This window comes from Corvus brachyrhynchos, unplaced genomic scaffold (genome assembly GCF_000691975.1).
Source record: "Corvus brachyrhynchos isolate BGI_N302 unplaced genomic scaffold, ASM69197v1 scaffold370, whole genome shotgun sequence".
NCBI lineage: Eukaryota > Metazoa > Chordata > Aves > Passeriformes > Corvidae > Corvus > Corvus brachyrhynchos.
The window spans coordinates 2098335-2123156 of NW_008235977.1; the positions used below are offsets into that span (position 1 = coordinate 2098335).

The window sequence follows — 24822 nt, forward strand, 5'->3', positions numbered from 1 at the left end:
CTGCTGAAGGCCTTTGTTTGTCAAGAGAAGGTTTCCCCTGACTCACGGTGTGTGAGCAGGAGAAGCTGGGGTCTGAGTGGTGCTCAAGAACAGCACCACTGTGCAGGACACGAAGAGCAGCTCCGGCAAGGTGTAAAGTATCCTAGTGGCACCCCTGGTGGCTGTCTCTGATTTACTCAGTGACAGGGACACGACCAGCCCCTGGACTGCTGCGGAGTGAAACCAGCTGGGATCCATCTGAGGAACTCTGGCAGAGGGAGTTTCCCTCCCTGTTTGCAGACGTGCGTGTTTTCCATTGAAGTCTCTCTGGAATCTGCCAGCAATACATGGCACTTCTTTGTGCTCCAGCTTCCTAAGCAGCCCAGCATGGCCAAAATCTGTTAAAGTTAGGGACTGGGAGGAAGAAGGGTGCTGCTTTCACTGTCAGCCGGGAGTGACTTTGGTTATTAGTGTGGTTAACAGGCAGAGCCAAGCAATAACGTGGTTAATAGGCAAGTGGTGGAAGCACTTCGTGGAGGTGTTTCTTTCCTGAAGCAAGTGGGGCGGTGGGTGGGTTGTGACGGGGATGTCCTCCTACTACATGACCAAAGGTTCTGAACAAATAGCAAATACAGTTCCTAGCAGGGATGGAACCTTTATTTCCCCTGCAAGGTAATAATTTTTATGTAGTAAACATTTCTTTGGACTGTTTTGCTTTATCCCAGTTCTCAGTGTATCACCCACTCTTGCCTTCCTTCAAATAATTTTCTGTTATCACTCATAATTTTTTGTTTTTATGCACCTAGGAGGAGTGCAGTTTCTCCTAGCCTAAAGAGTTAAGACATGTTTTATTGTCTAAAAAAATTAAAAAATGATGAGCACAGCTATGGCCTTGTAACAGCATACATTTATTTCAGAAAGATGCCAAACAAGAGATAATTTTGGAAAAGTTTTCCATAAGCTTGTATTCAGGGAGTTTCAGCTGCATTACTACAGAAACTTTTGGTGCTATTATTCTTCAAAAGCAGCAATGGCTGGGTGACTTGAGGGATGATTATTAAAAAGTATTTGAAGGGCTGGAGATCAAATGGTTCAAACATGAACTAGCAGAAGTAATTAACAGCTTTTAAACTTTCCAGTGAGAATTCTGGCTGCCTTCCAGGTGAATTACAGTGATGTTGGTACGGCTGCCCAGGGAAGTGTGAGGCTGCTGCTCAGATCACTGTCCTGGTTTCCAGCAGGAGGTGCCAGCTGGTGCTCCTCACTGTGTGACTGGGGAATGCAGTTATGGTCCCAGAGGCACTGAGGACTGGGACTGTCTCTGTAAGTGTTCTGAACATGTTATCGTCCTCGGAAATCCATTACAAATGTCAATTATATACTTGAGCCAAGTGGTGTTTATTTTGCCTCTCTTGAAGGAGATGTAAATATCTCAGAACAACAGAATTACCAACAGCTTATTAAAAAAAAAAAAGAAAAAGTATCTGTACTGAAACTGATGTATGTCTCAGTGTTTACTCAGTCACTGTTTGCTTTGGTGGCTTAATCTCACCTTCTATCAGGCCTTGTTTCAGTGACTTCTGAGAAAGGGACATTATGTAAACACCACCCTATTACTGTCATCTAAATTCACTGCTCTGTGTGAGTCAGCGCTCAAAGAGCCCAGCCAGGTACAGTTAAAAGCATTTTAAAATAGGCCTAACAGAAATTCATTGTATCTACTGGAGGTAGAAAGGCCACAGTAATCAGCTTAATTGATCACACAGGAGTTGTGTCAGTCAGCAGCAGAACACCTTCAGACAGCTGGCAAGCAGTGGGGCCAGAGAGGGGCTGCAGCCCCTTATACTTGGTGTCTCATTTGAACAGAATTTTCATCAGCTGCCAGAATTTTTCAGAAATTAGTTAACCAAAGCCAATCTTGATTTGAGGGCAAGACCAAAGGACTTTGTGCAGCACAGCCCACCCTGGTACTGCCTTTTACATCTTAGTTACACACTCTATTAATCCCACTAGGAAAGCCTGTCGTGGTTGTGGCCTCTTGTGAGCTGGTTGGCTGCTTCTGCATCTTTTCCATCTAGAGGTATTTTTTCCCCAACTTTTTTCAGTACCAAAGCTGTATTGAATATGCAAAGACACTTCCACAGAATCCCTTCCCAGAGATCTTTGGAATGACTGAAAATGCTGGTATTACCAAGGATCAGTCAGGAACACAACTGTTATTTGACAACGTTCTTCTTACACAGGTATGTAAAGCCACACACCATCTTACCCTAACCTTCTACCGTATATCCATGTTAGTATGTTCACATTCCCTCACCAGTTTTTACTGTACTTTATTGTGTTGTATCTCCATTCTAGTGAAATTACTTTTCCACTTAAGAACATTTTAAGGCTTTGTTTCAGTTTTATATTTTTTCTGACTGTCTTCCTGAGGAAGCATTTTGTGACTATACAGTCAGTTTATGTATCTCCTACTTCCTCCAGCTTCTAACAATTTTCAACTCCTTGGCCAGTTTTAGTCCAGTTTGTAAGCCTAGAGAAAGAAAAAGAGACACAGCTGTAGGCAACTGGATTCTGTTCATTCTAAGCTAGTAACTTTTACTGCAGTAATAGAGGGAATTCTGCTCCTTTAGAGTAAGGCACTTGCAGCAATGCCACAGAATGTGAACCAATAGTGAAGAGGGTTTACAGTCAGTAAAACTCAAATGTGCTCTGGGAACACCATGTTTCTGAAGGATGGGAGTGAGAACTTCCCAGTAATGGCAGCTTTTAAGAGGCTATGGACCTTTTCCCTGAGCAATCCAACAACTACAGGATCAGCCAGAAGATCACAGTAACTGTCCATGAAATCCCCTGATCCACCATTCTTGTTTTCAGTACTGCTCTACCTGACTGACCTGGAAGTCTGTAACGTCTGTTGGACAGAGCATTTATGTTGGTTTTTAATTGTTTAAGCAACCCTGTTAAGCAAAGTATTTTGACACCTTCCTCTTCAGAATTTCTTTTAGGGGCTTGTAGTGATGTCTGCTGAACTAAAAAGAGTGGTAAACAGCATTCTGAAGGCAGAAATGCAGGACTGTGGATGAGTGAGTCTTACTCAAGGTTTTTTACAATGTTGCATTTGAGACAGAATACTAGAACACAAAAGTAATCAAACCTTACAAAACCCTACAAAAGTATCTGCTCCTTGAATAATTTTTTTATTTTCTGAAGGCTCCTTATGTATAAGGAACATACATAAAATGAACACAACACTGTTGACAATGAACAAAACAGCATTTGATAATTTCCAGCTTTATAAAATTTTTTAAAAAATGATTTAGTCATAACAAAAAACCAATAGCTCAGCAAGTTATCTTATTGGACCATTATCACATTTTAAACCATAGACTCAGCTGTTAATGGGGAGAGGAAAGAAAAAAAATTATATTAAAAAAAAAAATCACACTGCATCTAGCAACTACAACATTTTCTAAGCGTAATCACAGCGGATTGAGTGCAATGTGATTTACATCAGAATTCACATGGGATGTCACACAGTGACAGCATTGTAATATACAAGTAACATTTATGCCCTCCAACAAATACAAGTTAAATGAGACTCTGGATTCAAGCAAAATGGAATGTTGAAGCCAAGTAGAAATGTAATGGAATTCAGATTGTCTGTAACATGACTCAAAAGTGTACATTAGAATCATCTGGAATTCAATACTGGTGGAAACATTAGAGAAGTCACAGCTGTTACACTGCTCTGTTACATTTGCAATAAATACTAGAAAATAAAAGTAAACAATCTATATTCCATGAAAAATACAGTGCCTACCTTCAAAGACCATGTTTTTCCCTTGTCTGAAGATGGTCTTGGAAGGAAGTGAACTATCTTCCTACAGAGGCAGTGTATTAAGCTATAACCACATTCCAACTAATACAACAGTAAATATACTACCAGAAATACAGAAATCTTCATTTGAAAAGAATTAAGAGAAATAAACCTTAAAAAATGGTTTGACAAAACATCAGTTCAGCTGCATAATGACTCCCTTATGCTAGAATTAACAGAAAAGAAAACTCAAGTCAGTCAGTTCAATACATAAGAAACAGAGATTGTTTCAACTCAGATCCTCAGAAGGTATCCAGGAAGTTCTGTCTCATTGACCTAACATGGGCACTATGCAAAAATGTCATCCAGGAGCTTTTCACTGCAGAAATTCAGCAATCTGAAGCTAACAACAGTGTGTTTGCTAATCAGGGTTCTACAGTAAACGTTTAAAGAAGAAAAAAGAAAACCTTGAGTTCAGAACATCAAACGGCTGCATGCCTGAACTCTGGGCTTTTGGCTTCTTCACTGAAGAAACTGCACTCTTCTTTGAAATGGACCCTTAATACTGTTTCCTGATACTGCATTAGGAAGAAATACTGGCAACCAACTGATACTTTTAAAACACATGAGCTGCTCTCAGTAAAAACTAAACTGATCAATGAAGCTTGCAAAGTAAAGGGCCACAGGAAACACAGGAACTTGAAATGGAATGCAGATACCCACTGGCTCTCATTAAAGGCGTCAGGATTAGTGTTTTTAGCAGCTACACTGGCACCAAGCAGACTGGAACTTTAAAACTTACGGCACATAGTCAAAGTACAGCTTTTACCTGGCATACACAGAAGAGAGACGAACTGGACGTTTTAAAAAAAAGCTACTACCATGCTTAGGACTGGTACTACAGAATCAACTTGCACTCCCCACAAACTCATAATTTTATTTTTTTTTTTTAAGGAGATGGGTACAAGAACTAACTCATGTCTGGCAATACATGCCTGTCAGCACAATCTGATCTAGGACAGCTGGTCCCAGCAAGTTAAGGCCCAAACTTTCAGTCTATTCTTCCAAATGACACATACCATGGTTCTACCACATCTGCTTTTTAATAATCTAATTTGAATACCAAAATTGTAAAAAAATATCATAGAAATGAACTCCTTTATACTGGAAGTAGAAATCTTCTTACATACTCTTTACTGCCAGAAATGGCTGGTGTCACATCATCTGATATCAAGGCATTGTAGGAACAGACTTGATCCGCTGTTACAGTATCAGAAATACCCTACCAGTACAACATACACAGAGCACAATTTAACCTTTGTGTCCAGCTGCAGGAACTAGCATCTTGCACCTTGGTTTGTTTTAACATGAAGAGAAGAAAACAGTCCAAAATAATCGTTTAAAAAAATGGAGAAATTCCCACATGGATTCTCTTGTTAGAAGAGTTTGCACAAATTCACAGCCACAATTCTTCAGTAGTTTATGCTGCAAGTGGCACACAATACATGTTTAGCGTCTGTAAGAAAGAACCAGAAACAGCTCAGTAACTCCAAGGTCAGGGATGTTCCCAAGCTAACACTAATTCTACTGCATTTTGCATTTTCCTACTAATATCAAGGAACAAACATCAAATAAATCTCAGTTGGGAAAAACATCATCAAACTGACCCTCGACAGAAGTTACACTTTGCAGAGTACATGGCAACAGGCTGCCTTCTTACACAAGAGCTTTGGAATGATGGATGGCAGCTTAACACAGCTTGTAAGAATTTAAACAGTCTTTAGGTCTGGGGTTTCTTTTTAAAAATTTAAGTCAGCACAGTAGTTTCCAGTCATGTCCTGCTCTGAGTACTTCAAGTCACCACTATGCAGAAAAATCAGCACAGGATTAATATATATGTATATATACACACAGAGGTGCACACACACGTGTATGTGTGCACATCTGTGTATATCTATATAGATCTATACATACATAGAGACATCTATGCACTACTCAACAGTCATGTGGCACTAAAAGCTTCCTTGGGTTCCTTGCACAGGTGTGAGTTTCAGCTGAACATCTGGGTTCTGTCCAAGTGCACTAACGGAATGGTATTTTCCCAAATGGGAAGATCATTCCCTGTACTTTTTCTTTCTTAGGCAAGCAGAGCTCCCTTATACAGCACCCTGAGCTTGGCCCTTATTTCTCATATTTAGGGTTTCCTAAACGTTGCTCACTTGAGTTTAGGAGTTGTGTTGGGATTAGACAGAAGCAGAAGCTACTCTAGGCAGAAAGCAATCTCCTGTCCTTGTGCAAGCAGTGCAAGCACCACGTGTCCTCTGAGCAACATGCACACAGAGACACAGTGCAGACTCAAAGCCAGACAGCAACAGACTGGAACCACAGTGATTACCAGCATTAGGTCAGAACTGGATGTCAAGCACAATTTTGTCTTCGTAGAGGGCAATCACCAGCATGATGGCAAATCCAAGAAGCAGGCCCAGATTCTGAAGAATGAACTGCCCCACAGGACAGTAACCATGCTCTTCATTGTCTCCATCTCCATGAAGCATTTCTGGAAGCTAGAAGATACAAAACAATTTAGAAAATTACTTTAACTCTATTCCATTTATACATGGATAAGTTTAGAAGATGATATTGTTAAGAATATACACTCCAGGGTTCAGATATAAAACCAATACACTAAGACACAGCTTAAATTCTACTGAACCACTCCATTCAATAAAAATATGAATCACGTGATGTATTTACAAAACAAACTAAAAATGCCTTTCCTTTGGACTTCTTTTTTTCTTACACTTTAACTGGATCATCCATTAAATTCAACATTAAGTTCCTTAAGCTAAGGACCAGCCCAACATTCTTCAAGTTCTGCTCCTTTAATTTTAATAGAGTAAAAACTTAAGTCATGCTCAAATAAACACATGACTTTGATTAACTTAGCCATTCATGTGTCATGTGAGATGCTTACACATATTCACATACATATCCCTTTTAAATATGGGAATGACAGCTACAAGCAATTCAAGAGAAATTTTATGTGCAGATATAAAAACTTATGAAAGTTCTGGACATTCCTCATATTCCTCACCTGTGAGGAAAAGGCAGAGTACTAACAAAAGCAACTAATAGTAGTGCTCTTGGAAGATGTAAAAATTAAAACTTTGTGTTTTACAAAGCCCTCCACATAGAACAGAAGTAACATATTTACAAGGAAATTAATTCAAGAAAGCAGGAAGTAAATGTTAAGATTTGATTATTGAGAGATGCTTCTGCCCAAATTAAGGTGCATATGAGACCATATGCCAAAGTCAAGAGTCAAGATTTTATTTAACTGCAAATATGAGGTAGAGAGCAAAATAGGAAAGAGAGAGGAGGGAGAGGAGAAAGAAAGAGAGTGAGAAAGATGAAGCAGAAGATAGTCACCACCCATGGATCCAGCCGGTGTCTCCCTGGTCCCATTCACCCTGGCTTCCCAGGGGTGGGTGTCCTGAGGTCACTCAAAACTTCTCACCATTTACACATTGTAGCAGACAAAGGCTCGATGCTCACTGCCTACACAGTTCTCTTATTCTATCAGGTAAATGGTTCCCTCACCTCCAATGCTAATTAGTCCCATCTCAGTCTCTCTGCCCTGGAGTCGGTGCCTCCCATCTGGAGTGCTGGGCTGTGGCCTCCCCCTGCTGGGCCCAGCCAGAGCTCATTTTCAGCACAGCTGCTGAGCTGGTTTGCCATGTGGGTACATTCCTCTCCCCATGCCTTGCTTACTTCTCCTTAGGCTTGAGACAATTGGGACAATAGTCCCACCTTTATCTTATCTCAAGTCAGGACTATCCTCAGCGGGGTGGTATTCCGTGGTGGCAGACCAGCAGTTGCTTCTTTGCACAGTTTGCTACAGTGGGCAAAGTCCTTCAGTGATATAACAGTGTTTGAGGCACTTTTGATCTTTAAGTCTCTTACTGTAATTCTTCCAAGGAAGGAATTCTTACAGGAATTCCTTCAAGACCCATTTAGTACAGAAAATGATGATACAGAATAAAATGAAAACTACTGCTCTTCATTAGATTGGTTAGGATAGTTTTGGTTATTCCAAGAACCTGAATACTGCCCAACAGACAATGACACCAAAGATGCTAAAAACCCAAATATACTACCCATCTCATCTTGTATTACTGTATTTCTAAAAGATACATAAACCTGGTAATTAATTTGATCCACTATTAAACTATAAAAAAAAACCCAACAAAAAAACCCCCCAAACCCTCAAGAAACAAAACCATGAGCCACCCCCGAAATTGGTGTGAAAAATGTTTAAATGCTTATCACATATACACTAGACCAGGCAGCTCAACAGCAAACACTACTCCACATTACAAAGTACTGTCAAGTCATTAAGAATAAAGGACTTCACCCTAGCATTACTATAATGGGCTATAACACTGCTGGATATTTAGTTTGACAGCATGTCTGAAGATTACTAAACTTTTTGCTTTATTGGCTACTGATGTGACCAATTTCAGGGACCATATAAAGAACGGTCCTGTCAATTAAAAAAAACATAACACCCTTTTGAAGTTGAAAGCTTATAGTGTCAGTACTAGAGATAAAAGGAACAAAAACTGCAACAGATAAATTTGTTTCCCAGTAAGATGAAATTATTCAAATTGGACAATTCAATGTACCCATTCCAACCAAAACAGGAGTGTCAGGAAGGAGGATATTATGACTACTCTTATAATATCACCAAATGAAATTTCATATAAGAGCATGGAAAGCCTGAAGATTTTGAAACACCTGAGTTTAGGCAGTACTGGAGAGGAATATCCTTATCATTAAAACCCATGTAATTAGACAAACTTCAGGACAGTCAAATGCAAAAATACCAAAAGGCTCATTCTCAATGGGCTGGTGTAAGGAATGGATAGAAAACTGCACCTCTGTGAACCTCTGCTCACAGCTAGGGAGGAATCAAATTCTGTTCTTCTTGTGGGCCAGGTAACAAGGTCTTTGAGAAGGAGGCTGATTATGCAAACACCAAGACAAAACTCTGGTTCAGTTTCAAGTGTCTCTTGCAGAAGCTTTCCTGCTCTTGTTGAGTCAGACCATGGGGCTTTGACTATGGTTACTACTGTAATGGCCAAGGGAAAGAAAAAGGAATGAAGGAAGGAAAATACTGCCTTCCTTTATACATGACATCTTCAGTAAAAGTAAGTACGGGAAGTAAGTATCAGACACAGAGCTTACAACCAAGTGATATTTCAGGCATTATAGGCTACTACAGAACATCCAAAGGATCAGTCTACCCAGACATTCTATTTAACAATTTAGCAGGCCCTGAAAAGGACTTACTTACCTGTTAATAGATTACAGAGTGACTTTATAACAACAATGTATTTACAAATTGAAGTCTCCATAATGAAGTGGAGAGCATTACAAAATACCCCAAAAGTGAAAAATGATCCCATCACCTTTGGGCTGGGAAAGACAAGAAGGGAGAAAATTGCCTTATTTAAATAAAGCTCTGAAGCAGCTTAGAGGAGAGAATGCAGGACTGAATATGGACTGGTAACATGCAGTAATGCACAGCAGTATTGCTTCCTGAAGGGTCTGGCTCTGTGGTGCACACACACTAAGGATAATGCACCTGTATGTTCTTGAAGCAGCAGCATTTTTCCACCGCGTAATTTTTTTAAAAGCTACTCACCACACCACCTCTCCATTACCAGCTGCACACGGTAAAAGTTCAGACTAAACCTTTCAGAACTGGATATATGATGATTCAATCTCAGTGAAGAGTGAACCTGAACATCAGACTGAAGTGCAGCCCCCACAGAAGTCCCAGGTTTCCCACCCAGAATGCCCCCAAGCCCCAGCCCCACCCAGCCGTACCATGTCGACCAGGGCCACGTAGAGGAACATGCCGGCGGTGACGGCGAAGATCCAGAGGGTGATGTTGTTGGCGTACTGCCCCACGGCCGTGCCGATGAACATGCCGATGTAGGCCATCATGGCTGACAGCAGGTTGTACACGATGGCCTGCTTCACTGTCATCCCTGCCTTCAGCAGCACCGCAAAGTCACCTGGGGGACATGACACAACACGGGCTCGGCCTCAGCACTGCTCCCAGCAGGAGACAATCGGCCTCCAGGCACCGCCTCACCAAAGTAACAACGCTGCTGCAGGGGCACAGAGGCCCACTGAGCCACAGGGACCGACTGCCTTGGAAGAATTGTACCTATGTGCAGCAATCCCTTGATTAAAATATGTTTTAAAGGTGCCTGTTCCTCATGCTGATTGTCAGAAATGTAGCAGTGATTAACTGTGAAGGGTGAATGGAGGAGTCTCATCTGCTCCTGCCACAGAGAGAATACACCTGTGTGGCACACACTCATCTTTACTTCTCAGAAGTTCTCCATGGCACATAAAACCAGAGGCTTAGTTTCGATCAATACCTGTTAAAATTCCTCTTAGCTATCCACACCTCATTATGCAAATCCAGGAAGAGGATAACGAGGCATTTGTTCCCACAAAAAGTGACAATGAATTTGAGCACTAGAAAGTTACACTCACAAAGAATGACTTCACATCCATGTTCAATCAGCTATTGACATGAAGACATGCCAGGTTAATGTGTTTTATTCTGAAATCAGGACAGCTCTGCTAAAATAGCTAGATGCTCTATAAAAATCTAGGCTTCAGTCTTGTAATCAGCTCTTATAGTTTTACTATATTCAAACTGAATTCTTTTGAATGTGAGAAGTGTAAGATGATGTACAGACATGAGGGTAATTAACGTAATATTCTTATGTCTCATATGCCTGAAATTATTTGCTTCACCTAGAATCAAAACTTAGAATCAAAACTTATCAAAATTTAAAAAAACCCCCAAAAATAGGTACTGTGAACTACTCACCCTTTATACAAAGTTAGTTTCATCATGCTATGCTGTCAAGTTCTAAGCACTGTAATATATGCTGCAATGCTTTATGGACTGCAGCAGCTTCACTCAATGATTGTGCAACACTGGTGTCAAACCACGGACATCTGCTCCATTATTCCCCACCTGTGCCCACTACTTACTTATAGCTCAGGAGCAGCCTGTACAAAATGCTTTCCCTCATCACCTCTAAGGGTTTTGAAGTACTTGTTTTACCTCACTTTTGATCATTCAGAGCCAGCAGCTCTTCAAGTGAGCAAGCTGGGAGTACAGACATAGTTCAATCTAGCACAATTTCACATCAGTGGCAAGACAGAAGATTCCTCCTCTCTCTGGCTGCTCTTTTTAAAGTCTGGTGCAGTAAATTTTCATGCAATGTGAAAACAACAGGTTTCATCATGGTTAGCTACCTCCAGAAGAAATGCTTCAACTGGGGGGAGGGGGGGGGGAAGAATCAATGGCACTGGTAACAGTGCCTACAGGCTTTACCCTAAATGGGCACCACTGCTGAACTTGGCTACAATTGGTACAAAGCCTCTTCTGAAGAGTTCCCACACAGAATTTTACTTACAAAAACCTGTGTTTACTTATGTGACTTAACTTTGTGTAAGACAATGCCACACAGAGTAGTGTGAAACTATAAAATGCATGCTCCTAAGAACATTATTAAAACACTCTCAGAAAGCTTTGCAGAACTGCTGTAACTAGACACTGCCAATGTAATCCTGCAGTAGTACCTACTCTGAAACAATTATTTCTCCCTTACCCTCTGAAGTTCTGGTCACCCCTGCAGCTTCTGCACCGCATTGTGCTTATCATGGTATCACAGCAGCTTTTAGAAAAAGATTTTGTACAGATGGAGCACAGAGTTTCTAGACTTAGTTACCTAATTCATGGGGAAGCTCGTGACAAAATACTGCTATAGATGTACTAATTCCCCCTGTCAGTCCAGCACTAAAAGCTGCTCCTAGAAAAAGAAAAGAAAAAAAAATTAAAACGATATTTCACTATTTTCAGGTCAGAAAAATCAATCAACTTTGCAGAGCTGACACCCTTCTGTTAGAATGCACACTAATATTTTCCAGTATGTCTGTGTCCTGTCCCTACAAATAAGGGAAATACTGGAAGTACCCTGGATGTGCATTACTACTGCAGCCTTTATTACTCATTTATATGAAAGACAAACCCTGGAGAGAACACAACTGGACAAAACTGAGACATAAAGGCAACAAAGCTAATAAATAGCACCACTTTTACATTTTTAGGAACTCTCAAGTACATGAGGGCAGCTAGGAATGCACATGAGCAAGAGTCTGGCTCTCTCCTTTCCAGCTTGGAAATCCAAACTAGTATTTAACCCGTAACCTCTCAAGCACTTTGTACATATTCTTAGAAGACATATCAGCAATATTAGTAAGCCAGACCTGGAAAACAATAAAAACATTGCCATATATATCTTTCAGTACTTTTGCATAAGCTAATTTAATTCAATCAACTTTAAGTTCATACCTTAAATAATTCTGAGATGAGAAAACTGGTATTAAATTTCTGTACTGTAGCAGAGAAAAGCACAAAAAGAGCCTGCAGTGAGCAGTCAAAACAGGCAGCATAAAGTAGAAAGAGAAGACATAATCTGAAGACAGAGGGGAGACTTAACTTTCCTCTGGATTCCTCATAGCTTGATATATTAAAAATATGAACATGCTTTTCTAAAATCTACATTTTAGCACAGATTCAGCTGTTTGGGGTTGATAAAGGAATATTTAGAAATGGATTTTCAATACTGTGAAGTTCTCAACAGAAGGCGTGGTAATTGTTTTAGGCCTTAGAAGCCATTGTCTAAATATCTTACATTTAATGTGAAAATGAAGTAACAAGTTAATTTTTAAGGAGTTTAGTTTCTTTAGAAATTGTCTGAAGAAAGTGGAGAAACTGCAGTAGATTCCACTGTTAACTAGAGACCCTGATAAATAGCTTATCCCCCATCCTTCAAAATGGGTGTGTCCCTTCTGCCATTAGCTCAGAACCCTGCACACTCTTAAGCAGCTACCTTAGTAAAAAATCACAAGTGTGGGCTTCAGTCCTCTCCCCACCATGTAGACTTGCATATCCAAATTAATACACTTCACAATTCTAATCACCTTTAGAGCATTGTGTGACTCAAGGTTGATTTAATAAATCTAATAAAATCTATTTGGCACTTCAATTTCTTCTGCACTTGGCTAGAAATAAATCTATACTGACCATGAACCAAAACCATATTTTGCTTAAACAAAAATTAAATTATCCTAAGTAATAATTCTAATTTCTGTAACCTGACTCACAGTGTGGTTTTATTTACAAGTGCTGTGTAATTCTTCATATTAACAATAATAGAAATAGTATTACTATTATTGTTCATAAATATCATTCCAAGTAAGACCGGAAGGCATTTATTTGTAATTCTAAGGCAGCTAAGACTGAAACAAGAAATGTGGGTTACTGTGCTCCATAAATCCCAAGGTTTGTCTGCACCAATCTCTCCCTGGCAGAGACTGTGACTGCTACTGATACAACAATTCTGGTGGAAATAGCACAGAATATTAACAAAGGGGAAACTATTAAAATTGACAGCCTTTTAGTTTCGGCTCTGCAGGAGATTGAACAATGCCAGTAACCACAGGTGCTAACTGGAAGCCTTACCTGTGATCACTGATAAGTCAAATATTAGCAGAGTTACTAAAGGTAAGGAGAAACTGTTGAGAAATACTCAGTGCTTTTGCTTACCGATTGCTAAGCCATCACTAAAGTTGTGAATGCCATCTCCCATAATTACCATCCAAGCAATATTAGCTATCCCAGTATCTTTCAGGTCTTTTCCAGAATGACAGTGGCCATGGGAATGATGGGAATGTTTGTGATGCCAGTGGTGACTGTGTTTTCTAGCTATCATTTTATCTTCGCCATGGCTGTCATACTCGGAATCGTGCAGCTCGTGCTCTTGGGCAGCGTGGGAGACATCGTTGTGAGAGTGGCGCAGGTTGTTGTCCTCCTCTACAGACAAGAAGTTTTTGGGAGGGGGCTCCAGCTGCCCATCCAAGTCAGTGAGTTCAGTTTCATTCAGTCGATCTTCAGACAGAACCGAGTCGTCTGCTCCTACATCGAACCAGGTGGGAGAGACACTGAGTTCATTCCTGTTTAACAGCCACCACTGCACCCCTGAACTAAGGGTTAACTGCTCTGGGAAAGCAAAACAACTATTTTAGCACATCCCAGTCTAGTAACCTTGATATCAGCATTCAATCCAAAAACTAAGCCCCTCATTGAGATATTTTTTCACTGATTTGCATGTACAATATATAAAAGTCTCTACTACAAGGCAGCAGCACTGTATCCGTAGCACTCAAAGCCAGTTTTAGCCCAGCCTACGCTCATGCCTGTGATTTTGCTACTGACAAAGTTTATGGTTCAACACTGGCAAAGGAGAGTTGCAGAATGATGATAATGTCTTAGGGCTCTAGATGGGATCTGAATGGCTCAGGAAACCCTACCTGGCTCTGCCTGCACATGCCCATACAGGTCACAGCTCAGCCTCCACTGTCGTGCAGACATTTCAAATGTATGTTCCAATCCCTGCACTGCTGAAAGACTTTCCATGCTCTGTGACAGTGCCCCAAATTCCATTTGAGTGGAGAAGGCTGCAGTCCTAACTCTCCCTTCTACAAACCAATCCAATTAAATAAACCTAATTTGTACAAATACAAATTTGTATAGGTTCTTCATCAAGAAATTAATTCTGCAGCCATGCAAGGGAACAGAACGGGAAGGTTATGAAGCAAAGCCTTTGCCCTTCTCTCACCCTGTGAGAAGGGGGATAGAGCATTTCTTCTGGGTACACACAGCATGAGCATTCACAGGCTGTCATGAAGGAACAGCGTGCAAAAGTTGTTTCGGATACTTGAGGAATATTCAGGATACTCGGTTGTATTTATGGAAAGAAACAGATTTTGTTTATCTGTGACTGGTCAGATGCTGGAATCTTCAAAGTGGAACAGATATATTCATTGTGTGGGTGTTCGTTTTTGATCTAATTTTTGCCAGGGCTGATCTAATAAGGCACAGCTTAACCAAAACACACCCTGAAAACAAACAAACAAACAAACTCCCAACGACCCACAGCCACCCAAAACATGACTGCTTCAGAAGTCTGAGAACTATCTGTACGATGTATTAGGAAATGTTCAGAGTGCTCTCAGATCTAAGGAAAACAAAATAAAAACCGATTTAATAGGGAAAAGCCTATTAAGTCTTATTAACAATAATTTGCATAATAGCAGCAAAACTGTACAAGAGGTTACATGCTACACACCATGCCCCAGTAACCTGCTCCTACTTTGGATCTCACAATCGGAGAGAATTCTGACAATAACTGCCTACCTGCAAGGGGTTTCAGCTGGAGCCAGTCAGCATCTGGTCTGTTATTTAATTTGTGATCAGAAAGTTTCCTTCCAATTGGTGACTCTTCAGTCTGGTTTTTTTTGCACCATTTCTGCTTACTCTGCAACAGAAAACAGGTAACATTTGGTTTGTAAATGGACATTGATGGAAATAACAGGAACTGAAATGCTGTCCAAAATTCTCTTCTAAATAGACTGAGCTACTCTCTCGTACCATGCATAACAGAAAAATGTTACTTCAGAATATTGATCTTTCAGGCTCAGCAACAACACCTATCCCAGTGGGAGTTCTTAGCTACCTACCACGGAATCTCACGCCCAAACACACACACAGATATATTTCACTTTAGTAAGAAGGGACATTCTGACAAGGATTGCTCTCACAGCCCAGAAATACTCCCATGCAGCTATTAAGATTTGTTCAAGAAAGCAAACATGCAGCAAGAACAGCTCCTCTAATTTGTTCATTATTTTGTTTTATATTCCTGTAACTTCCTTGTATTTTCCTTTAAGAAAGCAGCAAGCTTTTGTCTATCTGCAGCCCATACAGCAGACCTCAAGGATTTGCCAAAGCAGCCTAGGGGATTTAATTATTTAATTAATCTCAAAGAAGATATGCCCAGTGTGACTGTTTGTATCCTTATCAGAAGATCTAAGACATGCCTCCTCCAACACAGAAAATCTTTTGCTGCCTGTCCAGCTCAGACAGCAAGTCTGATGTGAAAACAGAGAACCTGAAAAGTTTTCACAGTCATTTTGGGAGAAGCAGTTGGAGTTTCACCAAAATAATTTTCTTCTCTAAGCTGAATGATAAAGGCAAAAGCTAAAACCGAATTTCCATGCACACTCACACTCCCCAGGGTACCTGCTCTCCTTTTATACCCCCATCATGAATACAGAATGCCCCAAGGACTAAGAATCCAATAATTTTTAGAAAAACAAGTTAAAATTTGACTGGCAATTTATAGAAAACAGGAGGTCTGAAAATTTTAGCATTTTTCTGATGTGGAAAACCTGGATACCTCTGTTACACTGGCATTGTTAGATATTAGCATACTGCTGAATTTCTTGTAAATTGTCTGGCGATTGCTGGCTCTTATAACCAGGTGCTCCTTACACACTGCTTCTCCCGTTTCTGCAAAAAACTCCAGGGTGCTGTAGAAGAAGAGCTGCACACTCTTTTGCTTAAATCTGCCTCCAGATGTAGTGGCCAGAGAGCTGCAGCTTCCTCCATCAGATTTCTACACTGTTTTCCCAAGTTACCTTGTTGAGAAAAGCAACTTCTTTAGGAAAGGGATCCATCACATAGCATCAGACAGAATACAGAGCAGCAGCACTTGTTCACAGAGTGAAGCAGACAATTCCTCAGCACTCACACGGTAACTTTAGGTAATGCATTTTTAAACAGCAAACAATTTTAGTACATACCTTTTGCTTATTGTAATGTTTGTACATTCTTATACAATGCTCAATGATGAACAGAACATAAATGCCTCCAAGTGCCAAGAGCCCTTTGAGCACTGGGTCATTTTCCTCCAGAAAGCCCTCAGCGTGTGCCGCATGTGCGTGGCTGTGCCGGTGGGAGCGCCTGTGCTCGTGCACATGGCCTTGGCCATGGTGGTGGCTGTGGTTGTGGCCTCCATGGGACTGGTGGGAGAGACAACAGTGACTCCGCTGGGGCAATCTGACACTGAAAGGGCACTGAGCTCAGGTGAAACAATGTGGCACTGGGCCAGAAAAAATAACAGAAACCCCCACCCTTTTTTGGCTTTTCTTCACACCAAAACATCTTGCCATGTATGTTTTTCAAATGACTATTCATTACACTAATCAATTAAAAGAATTCCTCTGGGAATTCTTCTTTTTTTTTGAGCGAGGTAGATAATCTAGCTTCAGCTTTTCTCTCACAATGCTAAAGATGAGACTAACAGTCAGAAATGTGACAAGGAATTACCATTCTTACACTCCCATTAGCAACCAAGCCTTACGATTTTTTAAACCATTACAGTCAATTACAGCCTTAATTCTGATCTGAAATATAAACTTAAAAAGAACCCCAAAACCATGACCAAAAATGTGTATTAGAATTATACAAAGAAAACATGGAAATATTAGTCTTTGTGCTAAACAAATGAGGTAACAAAATTTTAGAACATTTCCCCTTTTTAGAATTACAGTACACCATCACAAATTAAAAGGTGCTTACCTTCCCAGGAACTTGGCAATTGCTTGATTCAGTACATTAGAGGTTACTTTCTCCCCCAAATGTAGTAACCAGGCAGGTTAATCCCCAGGAAATACTTTTAGGTGGTACTGATACACAACTATCAGTAAACAAGAGACAGCAATACTGCTAACTTTAAAATACTCGTTGGGCTCATGAGCGTTTTAGAATAGTGTGACATCAGTTCAACTATGAATACACAACTACTTCCCCCCTGCCCCCCTTTTTTTGTGGGGGGAACACATTTCCTTTCTTTTTGTTAGCAGAAAGTCTCCAACAGTGTTTCAGGGTGTCTTTCACAGTCAAGTCAATCTACGTGTGCATCAGTGAACATTTATTTATTGACACTATCAAACAGTTCCTTGAAAATTCTAGACTCATTTACAGTTAAGAATAAAAGGTTAAGGAGACAATACTTACATGTGGCAAGAGATGGAGCAGTGCATCTCCACTCATTGTTCCTACAGCCAGAGCTACCAAGAAAGTTAGAAGAAATTTGAAGCACCATTGGTTAATGATGGGAACCAAGATCACACCTAGCAAGGAAAGCAGGCTAATGACGGTGATAGAGATGATACCACAAAACCAGGCTGTGGAAGAAATGAACACAGAAAGGTTATCAGAACAACACCTGGAAAACTTTTAAGACTGATTAATGACTTTCAACAATCTCTTAAGAAGGTGACTTTCCTTTAACCTAAGTTGTGTGATTAGTCATTCAAAAGGTGCTGAAAAATACAAAGGCAATACTGAAGTTCACAGCAAAAAAAAAACCAAACAAACACAGGCTTACTCACAGTACAGTATAATACAGTGAGACATGAGAAGACAACTAGCTAAAAAGAGCCCAGCAATTATTCCTGACTGTTAAGTTTCAGCTTTGCAGCCCTTTATGTAACAAAAGGCAAAAGGTTTCATATCAGAACAAAACCATCTCTGCTGCTTAACTTACTAGGGCACTACAAGCACTAATGTGTATTTAACAGTTGTTTTTAATATGGTTCTGATGCAAATTTTTTCTGGATTCCATATTTCTTCCCCTGTTTGGAGTCACATATTTAGTTTGACACTATTTATTTCACCTGGTGCTTTGAAACATACATTTTTATTCATGAGAAGCCTCAACCTTTGGCAGAAGAACTCTAAAATCGAATGCTACAATAAGAGCTTGAAAAGCTGAAAGCAACTTGCTACCACCAAATAACAGCATTTATTTTGCCTGAGAATCTCTGCTGCTGCCATTAGAAGAAGTGATAATGGAATGTGGTACACCCAACATATTCTTGGTAATTAGGGAAGATGTGAAAATTTCTACATGACATTGAAAAGAAGGAATTACACAACAAACAGATGCTATAAACAAAGAGACGTGGCTCTTGCAGTCAGCATCCCAACCTAATAAAATATTTTCTTTAAGTTTTAGCATAAAGGCTTTGATATTCTTCCAGGGTTTTTTTCTAGCTCCATTTTTATTCAAAAACGTCTATACAACTTGCCAACTTTAATACAAGTTAACAACTCCTGATTCAAAATCACTAACATTTCCACATTTCACAGCACGATCTGACTTTCCTTGCATCTGTGAGGGTCCACAAGTAGGGGAAAACATCCTGGAAAATGGGGCAGGGTATGGGTGAGAGGAGAAGAAAAAAGGAACAAATATGTTGTAGCTGCTCAGTGTCAACATCAGGGTGAAACATCCCAAGAATTCTGTCTGTACCAAACCCACTATGGAGCAGATTTGACAAGAATTTGCCAACAGAAGTGTGGATGCTGCAGGCTCGGTCTGGTTCAACACCAAAGCTCACAACATCTGCTACTTCAAATTTTGTTTTGGGATATCCATTCTTATAAAATCTGTAGCTGTCATTCCACAACACTGCAAAAAAGGAAACAGTCCAACTGAAATGCAAGGTGTACAAGGCCACATCCACTGGGAGGAAATGACTGGAAAAAGCTTTAGACAGTATGAGGTGTGCACTGACAGACAGGAGTACCGAGACCAGAGAGAAAGAGTTGGTGATAAGGCAAGGTCTGCTGTCAGATGAGGAACCGAAAAACACAGGCTGGACAACAGGAATACTAAAGTAGGTCTAAAGTTGAAGCAGGACCCCAATAACCAAAATACTGCCACAGCCTTGACTGATCCCCAGAGCACTTCAGCCACGTACCCTGGATTGACAGGCTCTGCTGAAACCCAGAGTATGTGGACCTGTCCTTCAGTGCTCAACCACGAACACATGCACAAGCAGCCCAAATAAAAAATGACACAGCCATTGGGCAGGAGGCTGCCCCCAGTCTGGACATACTCTGGTGCTAAGTGCCAGGTTAGATGATCAACAGCCTTACATGGAGAAAAAAGGAAAGGCTTAAGTTTCATGTATCACAGCAGATTTGGCAGACACACCTCTGAGGGGCTGGAATACTCCTGTGAATGCTACAGGACCTAAACACGGCATCATGACTAAGATAAGGCCCATGAGATTAGAATATGGTATCTGTGCCCCTCTCGGATCGAGCTCCAGGGAGCACTGGCATCTGCACAGGCAGAGTTACAGCTTGTATCTGATCTGAAATACATCTCATCAACAGCTCCAGGCGATCTCCATCTTTAAACAAACAGCTCCCTGTTTACTCGAGTGACTTCTATTGGCTTTGTTCCTAGCAGGGTGTGCCTGTCCTTTCCAGGAGTCCTCAGTGGTGACAATGCCCCCTCTTCCAGCAGGTACACTGGGAAAGCTCAATTCTGTGAGCCTAGATGATGTTGCAGAACTGTCTGAAATTACAGAAAGAAAACCCAACATGGCTTCCTAAGTTTTTGGCCATCAGTTAAATAAATTACCTTCCTTTAGAAAACCACACTAGCAGAGGTAATGGAAAACTCACAGGTTGGTATCAATGAACAGAAGCAACACTAGCCTGTTATGATTTTTTGAAAACTTTAACTAAAAGTAAAGTAATCCTCAGAAAGCTCATGTTTAAAAGTGACTGCATCCTCCTAACTTTGGGGAATACTCCTATCTAAAAATGTTTATATTAGCTCAGGTGGGCACACGCTTTCATTTTAGTACAATCCTACAACCTATAGGTTAAGTTACTCTATCACAGATGTTTGCCCTATACCTCCTACACTCCCCATACTCAAATTAGGAGTTGTTATTTTGTGATTCATTTCCTCACATAAGAAGGAACAATTATTATTATATCAACTGAAATCTTGCCGTAGTTAATACAAGAGAAAACAGGAAATTGTCAAGAAGAATGATTTATCATTATCTAATCAAGCTGATCTGTTCTGGAGGTTACTGTTTGAGAGACAAATCAACAAGTTCGAACCCAAATTTTTACAGCTAACTGGCAAAGGTGTTACTTATACTCAAGGTATCAGATGCCATAAAGCATGTTAAGCATTCACAATAAGCTTCACTAATTTTGCAAATTAAGTCTCTTAAAATGTTAAAGGTCTCTAAGCTGAGTTATTCATCAACTCCCTTTCTCATTACAGAGAAATAAAATGCAATCTTTTAAAACGAAGCACTCATCTGTAGAAGCTTCCTAATTAAACTGGTTCAAAGCATGTGCAACATGACAGTTTTGTATAGGGTTTTAACATTTTAATTGGCAGAAGATGCTTAGAGCTACTCTAGCAATGCTCTTGGTAATAAGGCAGGGGTCAGCTCTTACTACACTGAGACCACACCACAAAGCAATTTGCTGTTGTACAAAACACACACTGTGTCTGGGTTACAGCAATCTCTGAACAGCTAACAAGATAGGAGATGGGTCACTAGAGGAGATTTATCTGTAGGAAGTTAATTACTCTAATGACTCGAGAATTGTTAAGAAAGATTACCAGCAATGCATTCTTTCCAACAGTTGTTAACATCTATGAGAATGTAGTTACTTCAGGCTTTACTTCTAATGATGCTAATAAGCACTTATGTACTAATCAATAGTAACATTACTTTTATTTTCAAAATACTGACATTATACCCAAGGTTTTTTAGATTTAAAATATTTTAATGCAACTAAACATCAACAGTTCCATTATCATTTATGAAAGATAGCAGTGGCAAACATGTATTTGAACAGTACATTCGGTTATGAAATCACAACAATAGGTTCTGCCCTTAAAGTCACTACTTCAACAGCAGTAAAAATATTTTTAGCTTAGAACTATGGCAATGAGGTAAGAAGTCTACTCAGTTTTACTCAAGGTACACACAAAAAAATTGAAACTGCCAACAGAGGATTTTGATGGAAAAATTTTCATGTGCTTAGAGAGAAACAGTACAGAGTAATTGACACTGGAAGTAAGAAAAGGGAAGTGTCAGAAATGGCAGTTAAAATGCTCTTGTACTTGCTTATTTCTTAAGTTCACCAAAAATTCTGGATGCAATTCTACAAATTTGTATCACTGCTAAAATATAAAAATGGTAACACCTCATATCTTATTTTCCAGTGAATGAACTGTGATGAAAGTGTTGTTTTCTGTTCACAAATTAACAGGTCCAGGTCAAATTTATTAAGAAATTTAATGCCGAGTAACACTGCAACTTTCCAACTTTGAGATAAACATATGGACCACTAAGAAAAAAAGACATAACATATATTAAAGAATGGCAATAATCCAAACTGTGGGTGGACTTGGTCATCCCCAGAGGTGCTTTTGTCTCCAAAGATTCTGTTCCTTGCTCATGTTGCTACTACAAGTATTCAGCATCTCAAGCTATGTTGGAAGAATATACAGGCCAAAATGTCCAGGCCCAATATTAAGAGGTTAGGCCTCAACAGAGGGGAAAAAAACCAAACAAAAAACACCACCACAAACCACAAGCAAACATAAAATAGTGGAAATAATAGTTAAAAAAGATGAAAAGGTACAAACCCAAAAGGTGCCTCCTTGATCCATGGTTACCAAGGAGAAGCTGTGACACCACCTACCAGGCTGCTGTGACACTGAAGTTGATATTTACAGTGCAAATAATTTTGAAAGCTTCAGATGTTACACACCTACCTGATGCACCTGTTTTATCGTTACTCTCGACTGATGCATTTTTACTTTTCGTAAAATCTTCCAGCTCATTGTAATGTACAATGCAAAGCCTTCTCTCAATCTGGTATAGCAGAGCAGGACACATGTACACGAACAGCTCAGGAGATATTAGAGAGCTGGCTTCCAGACCATAGTACCGTAGCAGCTGTGTAGCATTTAAGCACTGCAAGCAAATGGTACAAACAAATTAAATATAAAAGCATCTATTTCTACTTATGGAAAATGCAGCATATTATTTGAGAACACAAAGCAGAAAGTTTGATCCAAACGTTCCACCAGTGCCAAAACATGTCTTACTGATCTAAGTGGTTTATGAGGGGAAAGAAACATTAAAAATATCTGCACTGCAAACTCGAGTCTCCCAACACCTACGTAACTTTTGATAAATGTCAATGAAAAGGAGTTTCCATATTCTTTGCACAGTACAAGCAATGAAGAAAGAGCAACAGGTGAAGAGTGGAAAAATGTAAATCCAAAATAGGTTTTTAAACCCTTCTGTTTACCTACCAACCTTCTGTGTTTTAAGTTTCACTTTTTAATGCAGTTTGAAACCTCGAACTCGGCACTCCCTCCCATCCTTCTAGTTTAAAATTATGACATCACAAGGTCCTGCATCTCTAGTTAACTGTAAGGGGAAGGGATTTATGCTGCTTGCAGAAATAACGGATGCTAAAGGACAAAATAGAAGAGCTTCCACCAACCACAGTGCTACTGAAGGTACACCTGCAATTGCTTCTTAATCTCTTAGGACAAAGGTATCAGAGGTGTGCTGAAAAGATGCAGGTGTTTTAGGAAAGAGGCGCTGTGCAGTTTTCAAAGATGGTAATGATCTCAGATTCAGAAAGAAGTCCAAAAAAAGGTGTGTGTGGTGGCAGTATTCCTCATTACTGGGAAGGGAGAAAACCTCACCTGTAAGCAGGGTATCTCAGAAAGCTTTAAGGATCAACTTCATGCAGACAACTAGGCATGATAGGTCTCTGAGAAAAGATGGGTGATGGGCACACAGAAATGCAGACAGATAAAGCTCAGAACTGTGGCAGTGACCTTTAGCACTGTCACTCTGCTATCTGTATTACACTACAGTCCCAAACGTGCCTCTCTGTTACTTGTGGGTACGCACCTTCAATTATTATGTGACAGCACTGAAACTCAACTTACCAGCTCTCCATTTCATACTCACCTCTTCATGCTCGTGCTCATCTTCACTATGATCCTTGTGACCACGTGCTGCAGGAAGAGCATGTTTCCTCACACTGATCTGCTTGTGAGATGCCTCTCGCTTGCTGGTGTGGCGGTGCCCGTCGGCACTGCCCAAACTGCCATCCTGGTGTCCGTGGCTGGCAGAGCGGTCACTGCTGTGGTCATGGTGGTGCACATGCAAGTGAGAGGCATCATGGACATGGTCATGTTTATGAACACGATTGTGCTCGTACTGATCACCAGGGTCATGCTCTGGGGCATAATCCCATGTAGCGTCTCCTGACGTCTCGCTGATCTTCTTTTGCTTCTTCTTCTGTTTCCGTTGTTTCCGTTCTGGCTGGTCCTGAGTCGTGTTTGTCTCTGTGGAAGGTTCATGGCTCTGCTCTGCATGGTCGCTGTGAGCGATGGAATCATTGCGGGAGTGGCGGGTGCCATTGTGCTCGTGCCGGTGCGGGCGCGAGTGGTGGTGGTGGTGGTGACGGCGGCTCTGGTTATGAACGTGTTTGCCATCCTCCTTCACTGAGGGCACCACTGCATCTCTCCCGGTGTCACATTTATGATTTCTCTTTGCAGACACACCAGCCGTGGTCTGGTTTTCTGACTCTGAGTGGCTGTGAGCATGGTTATGAGGATGAAAATGCTTTCCTTCCTGCACTTCCAAAGCATACAAGTGAGAAACGTGGTCATGGCCAATATCATCATGATTTATCATCACTACTTTTACCTCTCCCAAACCAAGGCTTATTAACAGTTTTTCCAGGCCAAAAAAAGATAATCTTCCATTTTCACCATAGCGATCAAAAATCTTTTCAATGTAGTATTTTTGTTCATTTTCTGCTTCCAATGTTGAAAATTTACTGGGCATAGATTCTGTTCCTCCATTCTGGAAGTACGATTCATTTGAGATCTGATAGTCATTATGGTCATGTACACGATCCTTTTTGGGACCACTGTTATGTCCATCTCCATGGCAATGATTGCACTGATGAAAAATAAATGTCAGCAAACAAATGATGCAAAATTTTGTGTGCATGTGTACCTTCATCTCTGTTTCCTACAAGAAACACAAAGAAGCACTTAGCTGTAAAAGCAATCTCAATGTCAATTTATACGGCATACCAGTTTGGTACTTATGCCAACTGAATCACTCACAAAACTTTTTAGATA

General features: G+C 40.4%; 2 protein-coding genes across 4 annotated transcripts in view; both read right to left on the minus strand.

Moving 5' to 3' along the window:
• Positions 1 to 3043, minus strand: part of BIRC5 (baculoviral IAP repeat containing 5) — an 8830-nt gene extending 5787 nt beyond the window's left edge. The window contains exon 1 of the mRNA XM_008630027.2: positions 1 to 3043. This exon is cut by the window's left edge and continues 2967 nt beyond it. The gene's annotated coding sequence lies outside the window, so the exon portion shown is untranslated.
• A 117-nt stretch (positions 3044 to 3160) lies between these two features.
• Positions 3161 to 24822, minus strand: part of SLC39A10 (solute carrier family 39 member 10) — a 75427-nt gene continuing 53765 nt past the window's right edge. For all 3 annotated transcript variants that reach the window (XM_017728622.1, XM_008630038.2, XM_017728613.1), the window contains exons 2-11: positions 23636 to 24709; positions 22417 to 22618; positions 17820 to 17989; positions 16604 to 16822; positions 15156 to 15276; positions 13506 to 13874; positions 11626 to 11706; positions 9692 to 9882; positions 6195 to 6363; positions 3161 to 5315 (exon numbers count right to left, since the gene is read on the minus strand). In XM_017728622.1, coding sequence (XP_017584111.1) covers positions 6205 to 6363; positions 9692 to 9882; positions 11626 to 11706; positions 13506 to 13874; positions 15156 to 15276; positions 16604 to 16822; positions 17820 to 17989; positions 22417 to 22618; positions 23636 to 24700 — 2577 coding nt within the window. In that variant the 5' untranslated portion in view covers positions 24701 to 24709 and the 3' untranslated portion in view covers positions 3161 to 5315; positions 6195 to 6204. The remainder of the gene's footprint in view (positions 5316 to 6194; positions 6364 to 9691; positions 9883 to 11625; positions 11707 to 13505; positions 13875 to 15155; positions 15277 to 16603; positions 16823 to 17819; positions 17990 to 22416; positions 22619 to 23635; positions 24710 to 24822) is intronic.